General features: G+C 31.9%; 1 protein-coding gene and 1 long non-coding RNA gene across 4 annotated transcripts in view; one reads left to right on the forward strand and one right to left on the reverse strand.

Annotated features, from left to right (window-relative positions):
* Positions 1-12,902, reverse strand: part of RB1 (RB transcriptional corepressor 1) — a 282,066-nt gene that overhangs the window by 162,347 nt on the left and 106,817 nt on the right. For all 3 annotated transcript variants that reach the window (XR_005065830.1, XM_037041693.1, XM_037041700.1), the window contains 3 exons: positions 10,410-10,487; positions 8,023-8,132; positions 1,283-1,360 (listed from right to left, as the gene is read on the reverse strand). Coding sequence is in view for 2 of the 3 variants with exons in the window: in XM_037041693.1 (XP_036897588.1) it covers positions 1,283-1,360; positions 8,023-8,132; positions 10,410-10,487 (266 nt within the window). In the remaining variant the exon portion in view is untranslated. The remainder of the gene's footprint in view (positions 1-1,282; positions 1,361-8,022; positions 8,133-10,409; positions 10,488-12,902) is intronic.
* LOC118984010 (uncharacterized) lies at positions 36-12,865 on the forward strand. The gene is made up of 3 exons (XR_005065847.1): positions 36-135; positions 12,161-12,166; positions 12,854-12,865. It is a non-coding gene; the product is annotated as an uncharacterized LOC118984010 (long non-coding RNA).

Genomic DNA, 12,902 nt, shown 5'->3' on the forward strand with positions numbered 1-12,902 from the left:
TTGATTTTTTAGAAAGAAGGGGAAAGTGAAAGAGAGAGAAGGAAAGAAACTTCAATTTGTTGTTCCACTTATTTATTCACTCATTGGTTGATTCTTGTATATGTCCTGACTAGAGATTGAACACATAGCCTTGGGGTATTGAGACAATCATTAACTTATTTTAAGTCTATTACTATACTTATACAGAAATCTGTTTTTATATGTCTATACAGTCATTTGATTGCCTACTATAAACCAAGTATTATTCTTGGTCCTAATTATTGCATGCTGACCATAAAAGCCATAACCCTTGTGGTATACAACCTAAAGACTATTACAGTTATTAGCAAAACAAGAAAACACAAAAATGGTTGTACAATTATAAATTGTGATACACACTGTGAAGGAATTTTAAAAGATGCTATGAGAAGGAATAAAAGATAAAATACTTCAGAGAAACAAATCTTTTAAAAAGTACTATTTGTGCTGAACCTAAGGGAAGAGTAGCAGTTGTTAATTCATAGAAAGAGAAATTTCAAGAAAAGGGAAAAGCAAGCACAAAGGTCCCCAAGGACAAAAGAAGAGGTTGAGAGTTCAGAAAACTGACTAATACATACATAAAGAAGAGGAAAACAAAATGAGCTGGAGAGGCAAGAAGCTAGATCATATAAAGGTCTTACAGGCATTGTTAAGAAATTTGCATTGTATTTTAATTGCAATAGGAGACAATCAGAAGATTTAATGGAAGGGGGAGCAGAATATAAATTACATTTCTAGAATATTATCCTGTGTGCTCTCTGAAAAACGGATTTGGTAGTGAAAAGAAAAGAACTATGATGAGAGTAGCAGCAGTGAGCACAGATAGTAAGTCTACAGAAAAAAAAAGAAAGGCAAAAAAAGCCAAGTTGGATAAGGGTGGTAAGAGTAGGAATTGAGAAAAGAAGATGGAATCAAGAAATAGGTTAGGGGTAAATTCAACAAGACTTGATAAATCAGATTAGATGTGGGAAGTATATGAGGATAAGAATATTAAAAGTAGTTCTAACCCTTCTAGGTTGTATACAAACCAAATGGGGATGCATTTTTTTAACTTTTTTACTTAAAAGATGGAACACAGTCCCATTCTAGGTTATATTCCTTAATGACACACAGAACTAAATGCATGGAACATAAAGAGTACTTGATATACTCAATTTGTGACACACGCATATAAACATACAATGAAATAAATAAACAAACCCAAAGCCCTATAAAGTATTGAATAAACAATTATAATAAAAATGAAAAGTAAGAAAATTCATACCTTACTGGAGTCTGGGGAAGAATCACATTTAGCTCTTCATCAGGATTACATCTTCGTGGTGTTCTCTGCATTTCAAAACTAAATAATGAAAGGCAAAGTCATTTAGACTAAAATTTACACTTTGTGCTTTATGAGTCAAAAAAGAAGTATAAATCATTCTGTTGCCTCATAAGATCACACAAAATAAACCTATAAGAGAAGTGATTAGAAAAAGATAACCCAAAAGGTACATAAATAAAATTATGTGTTTTCACTATTATTTTTAAGTTGGTTTTCTTTCCACTAGGTTTATGACAAACAGGTACACCAATCATTAAGAATTTTTTGAAAGTGAAAGTTAGATGTTTTCTCTACAAAGTTAGATGTTCAATGGCATTATTGATCAAGTTGTTCAATATCAAAACATATCAAAGCTCAAGTCTTCTAATCATTTGTCTACCAAAATCTTTATCTTGACTTAACTAAAATTAGAAGTATTTTACCTGTGTTTAACTTCAAAATTGAAAGTTTTTTCAGTTACTTGTACAAACATTTCATGTTAAAGATATAATATTAACCGTACTTATGGTGATTCAACATTTTTTGTAATTACTTGAAGATTCTACATGACAATTCAAGAGAATACACTTTTGTATTAACTTAAAAAAAAAAAATGAACCAAGCCCTGGCTGTTGTGGCTCAGTGGGCTGAGCATCTTCCAGCAAATTGAAAGCTTGCCAGTTTGCACACGAGCAGGGCACATGCCTGGGTTTCCGGCCAGGTCCCTGGTTGGGGGCATGAGAGAGGTAACGGATCAAGATGTTCCTCCAGCAGCCCTGGCTGGTGTAGCTCAGTGGATTGAGCGCAGGCCTGTGAACCAGAGGATCATGGTTCGAGTCCCAGTCAGGGCACATGCCTGGGTTGCAGGCCAGTTCCCAGTAGGGGACGCATAAGAGGCAACCATACATTGATATTTCTCTCCCTCTCTCCTTCCCTTTCCCCTCTAAGGATAAAATTTTTAAAAAGATGTTCCTCTAGCACATCAATGTTTCTCTCCCTCTCTATCTCCTTCCATTCCCTTCTCTCAAAAAATAAATAAAATCTTTTTTAAAATGAACCAAGAAAGTAAAGCGGTGAAAAGCTAAAAAAAGACAGTGGTCACTATTGAGTAAACCAATTACAGCTAACTTGAACTTGGATTATTCTCTTATACCATGGACCCACGCAGTTCAAACCTGTCTTGTTTAACCATCAACTGCATTTTCAATACACAGTCTGGAATCTACATATGCACTGGGACAACTTAAGATATACAAGGATTTTGTATAGGCAATTGGCACCTCTAACCCTGAATTGTTCAAGGGACAAATTGTATGTCAACAATTCTCTTTGGGTGTTCATTTTAAAAATTATATTCATCTAAAAGAAAAAATAGTTGGTATACAGGACAATTCACATTAAGTTTCTATCTCAGAAATATAAAAAAGGGTGTTATATAATGATAAAGGGGTCATTCCAATTAGAAGATAAAACATTTATAATATTATAAAAGATTTTTAAAGGATTTTATGTATTTATTTTTAGAGTGAGAGTAAGGGAGAGAGAAAGAGAGGAAGAGAATCATCAATGTACAGTTGACTCTTGAGTGCCCCACTGGGGACTTGGCTTGCAACCCAGGCATGTGCCCTGACTGGGAATCAAACCTGCAACACTTTGGTTGCCAGGCCCATGATTAATCCACTGAGCCACACCAGCCAGGGCATATTTTTAAATATTTATACCCCAAATAAAAGCAGCTAAATATATAAAGTAAATATTAAAATACCTGAAAGGAGAAATAGACAGCAATACAATAGGTGTAGAAAAGTTTCCTACAGTTACCCCACTAATACCTAATTGACATGACTAGATAAGTTCATTCAGACCAAAACTCAGCAAGAAAACATTGGCCTTAATTGACATATTTGACTAGATGAAGTTAACAGATATTTGAACAACATTCCATCCAAAGCAACAGCACACATTCTTCTTAAGTGCACATTGAACATTTTTCTACAGTACATCACATGTTAAGCCACAAAACAAGTCTTAATAAATTTAAGAGACTAAAATCATACTAACCTTCTTTTCTGACCACATTGGTATAAAACTACATGATAGTAATAGATAATATATAAAATATATTAATTACATGAAGAAAACTGAAAAACTCACAAATATGTGGAGATTAAACACCATGTTAGTGAACAACCAATGAATCAAAGAAAAATCAAAACATATAAATACCTTGAGAAAAACAAAAATCAAAATGTAAAATATCAAAAATTACGGAGTGCAACAAAAGCAGTTCTAAGATGAAAGTTCACAGCAATGAATGCCTACTTCAAGTAAAAAGAAAAGTCTTAAGTAAACAATCTAACCTTATACCTCAAGGAACTAGAAAAAGAACAAACAAAACCCAAAGATAGAAATAGGAACTAAATCACAAAATTCAGAGAAAAATAAATAAAACAAGGATTAAAACACAATAGAAAAGATCAATTAAATTAAGAGGTGGTTATTTTAAAAGATACACAAAATTAACAAACCTTTAATCAGTAATTAAAAATGTCCCAACAACCAAAAGCCCAGGACGAGACAACTTCAATGGCAAATTCTACCAAACATTCAAAGAATTAATACCAATCCTTCTCAAACTCTTCAAAAAAAAAAAAAAAAAAAAAGAGGAGTGAACTCTTCCCCAATCCAATTTACGAGGCCAGCATTACCCTAATACCAAAAGAAAATTACAGGCCAATATCCCTGATGAACACAGATACAAAAATCCTCAACAAAATATTATCAAACCGAATTCAACAATACATTAAAAGAATACCATGATCAAGAGGAATTTATTCCAGTGATGCAAGGATGCTTCAACAACCACAAATCAGTCAATATGATACACCACATTAACACAATAAAGGATAAAAATCATATGATCATCCCAACAGACACAGAAAATGTATTTATACCATTGACGTTGAAACAAAATTCAACATCCATTTATAATAATAACTCTCAACAGAGCAAGCACAGAAAGAATATACATTAAAATAACAAAGGTCATACATGACAAGACCACAGCCATCAACATACTCAATGAAAAGCTGAAACGTTTTCCTACAGAAATGACCACTCTGGCTAACTTTTATTCAACACTGTACTGGAAGTCCTAGTCAGAGCAATCAGACAATAATACAAAAAAAAAGGCATCCAAATTGGAGAAGAAAAAGAAAAACTGTTACTATTTGCAGATGAAATGATATTATATATATAGTAACCATAAAAGACTCCATCAAAAAACTGTTAGAATAAAACAAAATTCAGTAAAGTTGCAGGATACAGTATCAATATACGAAAGTCAGTTGTTTTTCTATGTACTAATAACAAACTATGATAACAAAAAATTAAGAAAATAATCTCGTTTATAATTGCATCAAAAAGAACTGCGTACCTAGTAATAAATTTAACCAAGAGAGTGAAAGTCCTATACACTGAAAAGTATAAGACACTGATTTAAAAAAAGAAAACCTGAGGAAGATACAAACAAATGGAAAGACATTCAATGCTCATGGATTGAAAGAATTAATGTTGTTAAAATGTCCATACTACTCAGAGCAATAAAGAAATTCAATGCAATCCCTATCAAAATTCCAATGGCATTTTCCATTGGAGCAAACAACACTAAAATTTGTATGGAGCCATTTGTGCCCTATGGACAGAGATAAAGAAACTCTGTGAGCTCTACATGGACATATTCACTTCCAAGCAAGTTTACAAAAGTAGGGTGGCTTGCTGGAGAGCCCAGTAATTTAGGCATTCTTCCTCTGGGCTCTGTTCAATGCCATTTTCCACTAAGCAGCCTCTATGGCAAAACTCACCCATTACTTAGTTTGAAGTTGGTAGCTTATGCTCACTTTGGCACCAGCTGCAAGCAGCATATAATGGACTGGGTTTTTATTTTATTTTATTTTGTTTTATATTTTTTCTTTTCATTTTGCTTTGCCTTTTAAGGTGGAAACTGTGAGTCTTTAAAATAAAGATGGGAAAGAACCAGCAAATAAAACAATTTAAAATAAATAGAAATAAGCAATTAAAAATAAAAATAAAAATTTGTGTGGAACCAGAAAAGAACCCAAATTGCCAAAGCAAGCTTGAAAAAAAAGAACAAAGCTGGAGCCATCACACTTTCTGACTTCAAACTACATTAAAAAAGCTAAACAACAACAACAAAAAACTATAGAAAGCAGTATGATCATAGCCAGAGGGAAGGAGGAAGGGGGCTAGGTGGTGGCAGGCAAATGGGAGTAGACATGGGGGCACATCAGTAATAGTGTCAAAAGGAAAAATAAAGGAAAAAAATAAAGCTACAGTAATGAAATTGGAAAAAAAAAGACATACAGATCTCAATGGAACAGAACAGAGAGCCCAGAAATAAACCCTCGCATATATCGTCAATTAACTTATGACAGGAATGAAAAAATTTAGAATAGGGAAATGACAGTCTCTTCAACAGATGATGCTGAAAAAACTGAACAGTAAGATACAAACAAATAAAACTTGACCACTATCATATATCATATATAAAAAATAACTCAAAATGGACAAAACACTTGAACATAAGACCTGAAACCATAAAAATTCTTGAAAAAAACAGAAATGGCAATAAGCTCTTTGATATCAATGTTGGAAATATTTTTAATCTAACACCAAAAGAAAAGGCAATAAAACAAAACAAAAAAGCCAAGTAGTATATTGAACTGAAAAGCTTCTGCACAGCAAAGGAAGCCATCAACAAAATGAAAAAAGGCAACCTACTAAATGAGAGAAATATTTGCAAATAATATCTCAAAGGGTTAATATTCACAATATAAAAAATTGCAAAAACATGATCAAATTGAAAAAAGAGCAAATATGAATACATATTTTTTCAAAGAAGACATACAGATATCCAACAGGTACGTGAAATGATGCTTAACATCATTAGTCTTTATGGAAATGCAAATCGAAACCACATTGAGTTATCACCTTACACCAGTTAGAATGACTATTACCAAAAAGATAAGAAATAACAAGTGTTGATGAGGATGTGGAGAAAAGCGAACACCTGTACACTATTAGTGGAAATGCAAATTGGTGCAAGCATTATGGAAAACAGTATGGAAGTCCCTCAAAAAATTAAAAATTGAGCTACCACAAGATACAACAATTCCACTACAGGGTATTTACTGAAAAGATACCCGCACCTTTATGTTCACTGTAGTATTTACAACAGCTAAGATATGGAAACATGAAGTGTCCATTGATGGATGAATGATAAATTGTTTTATACACACACAAAAAAAATATATACATATACACAGGATGGGGCAAAAGTATGTTAACAGGTGTTCATGTGGAAAATGACACAATAATTAATAAATAATAATACAAGAATAAACTCTGCCTTTCACATACTCACAACTGTAAACCTACTTTTGTCTCACCCTATAATATATATGTTATTGCATAATGGAGTATCATTCAGCCATAAAAAGAATAAAATCTTGCCATCGTAACCTCAAAAGCATTATGCTAAATGAAATAAGTCAGAAACAAAAAGGCAAACAAGGTATGATCTCTCTTACATGTAGTATCTAAAAAAAATCTAGCTCTGGCTGGTGTGGCTCAGTGGATTGAGTGCTGGCCTGCGAACCACAAGGTCACCAGTTTAATTCTCAGTCAGAGCACATGCCTGGGTTGCCTGCCAGGTCCTCAACTGGGGGTGTGCAAAAGGCAACCAGTCAATGTATCTCTTACACATTGATGTTTCTCTTCCTCTCTTTCTCCCTTCCTTCCCCTGTCTCTAAAAAGAAATAAGTAAAATTCTTTTTTAAAAACTAAAAAAAATTAAAAATTAAAAAAAATCCAAACTCTTAGGTACAAAGGATAGATTGGTACTCACCAGAGGAAATGGAAGGGAATGGGTGAAATTTTTTTTAGTTTCAAAAAATAAAAAGAATCACATATTCAGTTGGCTGTTGAACATCTTCACTTTCCACTTTTCTAACTTAGGTTTGATTGCTTTCTTATATATACAAATTTATCCTGTCCTAGCTCTATGAAAAAATACCCAACCCCATAAAGAGGGGTACTTGAACTGGGAATCAAGTACCTAGCATTATTCTATCACTTTACAGTCTACAAAGTACTCTCACCAATATGCATGTATATATATATAGTACAAAGTATAGAAAGTATACATGTGACTCTGGAGTAAATGGTTATATTTTACAGATGAGAGAACTAAGACTTAGTGAGATAAAATGAAAATTAAACGACATTCCACAAACATGAAGGAAATAAAAGATATTCTCTGCTTTGACTTGGTTAGAGAAAAATTACTTTAAAAAGATATTAATAATCAACACAAGCTTGTGCATACTAGGAGGCAAACTAATGTTCACACAGACAATACAAAGAATATTTTTTCACTTGTTTTAATAAAAAGAATTGATTTACAATCTTTGTAAAGGCACTGTATCATAAAAATTTCTATTTGTTAATAAATTATATACTTAGAATGGTTTATCCTATTAATAGCTTTATATAAAGGTACCTGAAGTAATTATTATAAATGATATTTAAAGGTCACTAAGTTTTAAAAAACCTACTTAACCTACCTACATCAAAACTGACCTACAGAAACATATTAAACAAAAATATACCACATATGATACCTGTCTGTAGGATCAGCCTGAAGAGTTTTATCATGATCTAGAAATAATCTTGCATCCAGATCTTTGTTTTTAAGGTAAATTTCTTCATATTGTTTAGAGAGACTTTCCACCTCAAAAGAAAAAAATACTGATGATTACCCTTTCATGTCATTACATCTCTCAGTATACAGAAGTATGATTTAATTAAAGAATTTTTTGTACAATACACACTTAGTTTTATAACACACTGAGAACACATGCAATATAAATAAGGCATATGTACAAGTAAACAAAATTGCAAATTTTCAACTCTAGTTTTAATACTATTTTATGCACCCCATTAGAATTTTATGTAGACAAGATTCACAAAGCAACAAATTAGTATTGAGATGGAACTGTAAGATAAAAATAGGTATTATTATACCCACTTAAGTGCCAAGATTCTCCAAACATCCCATACATTTTTCACTTTTAATTTTCTATGCTTATCAATATAAAATAAATATTTTTCAAATATTGTAACAAATCCCCTTGATTACATATTCTGCCTGTCTTTTCTAAATATTTTAGTTCAATCCAACTTCCTTCAATTATGTATCCTAGGAAAGAGCATTAACTCAATGAATTAGCCTGATTAACACACTTGCATGATTTATTCCCAATCTTAGACACTCTTTCAATTGCTAGAATCTGCATTCTTTTATCAGTTCTGCTTCATAATTTTGAATCTTAATTTGAAAACCAATGCATAATAGACAACTATTTGGCATGCCTTCTGCTGTGACTTTTAAAGCAAAAGTGTTTCCAAACTGAAGGTACCTAAATGGCATTCTAAAAGGAATAGGAGAAGAAACTGAGTTAAATATAACTTTTTGTTTGTTTCCATAAATTTTTTAGGTAGAACAGTCATTCATGTTTAAGTTTAATAATTGTTACTGCCCTAGCTTAGTAAGGCACTAATTATCAATCATTTATTGACTGGCAGCTATTAGTACTACATGCAATATACTGGGGAAAATGTTAAATTTATCCTAAGATTTCTATTAACACTGTAATCCTTTCTAGGCGAAGAAAAATTACTACAAGTGCCCAACATTCTTTAGAATTGTGAACACCATATTTTTTATAACAAGACTCAGTAATACAACATTTGGCCCCTGTTTGCCTCTCTAGTACCCCATCTTACCACTTTTCCACTCTGTAACTCAATCTTAGCTAGTTGGAGTTCACTGAACAGACCAAACTATCTCATATCACTGTATCTTTGAATCTTTAATTTCCAACCCTTGAGAATGCCATTTTTTCAGAAAGCTTACTCAGCACAGAAATAATCACCTCCAAATAATTTTCCACAAAACCTATCTGCCCCACTTTGGATTAGGCTGCCCTCCTTGGAGATATCACAACACCCTGTGTATACTTCTGCCAGACTTTTGTAGACTCCTATAATGTTCTCTTGGTCTGCGTTTCCCACTAGAATCTTAGTAAAGTAATTATGAGTTCAATCTGTGTAATGATATCTAGCACAATGCCTGGCACATATTAAGCACTCAATATAGTAGTTGTTAAATGAATAGATTAATTAATTCAAGGACTAGCTACAAATTCAGGTTACAGAATCAGCAGTTCAGCTATCTGAATTCACATCTTTTGGTCTTAGTGACTAAATACCAAATGCTTCTAAAACAGATGCTTTATCACTGAGTACTTGTTCATTATTTATCTAAATCATCCTTTTCTCCACATATTTTAGCTTATCACATAAGTTTTCAGTTCTATTTCCATTGAAGAGTAAAATATTTAAAGCAAAATGTGAAAAGAAATGGATGGATGGCATACCATTGAGATAAAACATGTTTGCAATATAATCACAGTCATTTCGACTGTATTTATTTTCAGTTAAGTAGTTTTTAAAAATACTCAAAAGAGATGAGCTGCAATATAGTAATGCCAATAAAGCTGATGGCCTTAGTTGGGAATACTATGTACAAGGATGTGCAGCAAAGCAAATTAGGAGTCAAATGTGATTGTACATATTTAGTTTAAATATTTAGTATATGTACTGCCCAAGTGCTCAGTAGTTACATTTAAATATTTAATGGAATTTAGAAATCCAAAAGCCTACACATAAATTTTTGAAAAATTTCAGTACAAATCAATTTCTAGTGTAAGTTACAAGTACAGCTTATTTTTTATGCATTCGAGTACATATTCAAAAGGTTTTTTGTTACTATATAAAGTTGATATAGTAATTCTACTATAGATTCCACAATTCTACTTAGATTCCTTTTCCTGAGCAAACAATATTTAATATATAGTAAAATTAACTCAAAAAATTTAGACAATTACTCCACTGTCCCAAAAGTCCCAAAACACATTAATATTTTATTAAGTTTTCTTTCAGATACCTCAGGAAGTCCATTAGAAGCTACAATTCCAAGAGAATTCATAAAAGGTACAAAATTTTTGAAATAAACATTTTTCACCTGAAAAAGATAAAGTTACATGATAATTAAAATTTTAAAAATCAATCTCTATCACTATTAACACTAGAATAAAAGCACTAACTGACAACTTGATCAATGACTTACATTCAACCTAGTGTGACACTTATTTATAATTAATTCAATTACATATTTACTTTTTAAATTGTGTGAGGCAGATTTCAAGTCTTAAAATGGAGTATACAGTTGGGAATTTTTAATGAAGTGGGATTTTTAAGAAGAAAATCCATTGAAACCAACTTCAACAATCCACATTTAACAAATAATGAAACAAAGTCAAATAATGACTTTGTTTTGACCAAAGTCATGCTTTTAGGAAGTTGCAAGCTAGAATTTAAACCCAATCTGCCTAACATAAAGGCCAAAATTCTTTTCACTTTTCTGCACTGCCTTTAAGTTCTCACCAAAGCATATGTTAGACAACTTTTCATACGTCATCTAGTATTTAGCTTAGGGAATATCACATCAACTATTTTAGCATAAATTTAGAATAATGACCTGCTTTTGTCAGAAAATAATTTCACACACAAAAATAATACCCAATAATTGAATTCAAAACTAAAAATGTTTTCTGGAATTATGCCATTTGATGCAAAAGCATCCTATATTTCACATGAAGACTGTACTCAGAAAACCTGGAGTTATATTCCTGGTTGTGCTACACTTGCAGAGTGTTATAGAATTTTAAACAACTTACTTTCTTTCATTTAACTTCATTTTACAACTTTAGAATCTACATTTACTAAGGTAGAAATAATTTAATATCAGTTCCTATCTTCTACCTCCTAAGTAAATTGAATTAAGCTTCTGTTACACTTCCTAGTTTTGTTTTCTAATTAATTCCCAGTTAATTAGATTATTTACAATGTGGGTAGTTCTACTTAATCATACTTAATCAGTTAGTATGACTAACCAATAATTATATAACCATAAATATAACTAACCAATAAATGCTGCACAAATAATTAAGTATCAATTAATTAATGTCAATTACCAACAAAGCTTTCGATCACCTATACTTTTTTAATTTGTATTTTTAATCATTATCATTTTATTATTGTTCAATCACAGTTGTCTGCTTAATCACCTATACTTTAAAAATATTAATGATTCTAAATTACATCAAAGAGGAAAAATTAAAAGTAAAAAAAATTTATTCCTGATTTTTTAAATAAAATTCTACAAGTAGTTCAGAAATTCAGAGAATTAACAACCCGGAATTAGAAAACTGACTAAGCAAAAGACTGGAGAAAAAAAACTTTTTTTCAACTACATCTGTCACCTATTAGCAAAGATAAATTGTGATTCCAAAAAACTAAGTGTGCATATGTATGTATGTGTATGTGTACGTATATAGTTGATGCATCTATAGCTATATGTTTATATCTATGTATTTGTTAAAATTAACAAAGTCACTATGCTAAAACCCTGACAGCTTGATAAATCATTCCAATACTTTTTAAACTAGATTTTTTATATAATACCCCCATTTCTTCGCAGAGTTCACAGAGAAATTTCAAAGATGCAGCTTTTCATACAGCTATCTGTTGGTAGTGAATTGTGGACAATATAATAATCTATTAGTGAAAGGAGCATGATATAGTGAAGGTAGCACTGGTAACATATGTCCCAAAGTCTAAACTGTTAAAAACTAGCTATCAGTCTCGAGAAGCCTGTTCACTCATTATTAAAAGGAGGAAGAATCTATTCTGTTCAGAATCCTTCCAACAGTCCAGATTCTATGAACTAGATGAGCACCTCCTGGATTATTATATGTATTCTCTGCCAGTCATTAATATCTGAGGTAATATCTAGAAAGACAGTAATTACAGAAGACTGAACAGAAATTTAATGCTGGTATCACTTATCACTAAACCAAAAACACTAGGACTTTTTTAGCAGGGTATATTAAACATTAGGGGTATCCGTAATCACAAAGGAATCAAAGAACAAATACATTTGAAAACTATTGCCTTAATGATTTATGTTCCGATGATTCCAGAGTGAGGGAGATACTCTCTTTATTTTTTCAGTATATTTTATTGGTTATGTTATCACAGCTGTCCCAAATTTTTCCCCTTTGTCTCCTTCTGCCTGTTACCTGCTGTCCCTCCAGCAATACCCCTTTAGTTCATGTCCATGGATCATGCATGTAAGTTCTTCAGCCTCTCCATTTCCTGTATTATTCTTAACATCCCCACTTATTTTGTAACTACCAACTGTGTTTCTTAATATCTGTACTTTTCCTCCCTTTCTTGCCCTTCCCCCTCCCAGCTAATCTCTTTAAAATGAAAGTAACTGAGCATGAAAATTAAAAACTTTTTCTAAACAGTTTGCTATTGAAAAAGGGTTGGCACTAATTACAAAAAGCAAGCTCATTACAAAAAATGTATATAC

Source organism: Sturnira hondurensis, unplaced genomic scaffold, assembly GCF_014824575.4.
Source record: "Sturnira hondurensis isolate 20B ecotype Veracruz unplaced genomic scaffold, ASM1482457v3 Scaffold0000549, whole genome shotgun sequence".
Taxonomy (NCBI): Eukaryota; Metazoa; Chordata; class Mammalia; order Chiroptera; family Phyllostomidae; genus Sturnira; species Sturnira hondurensis.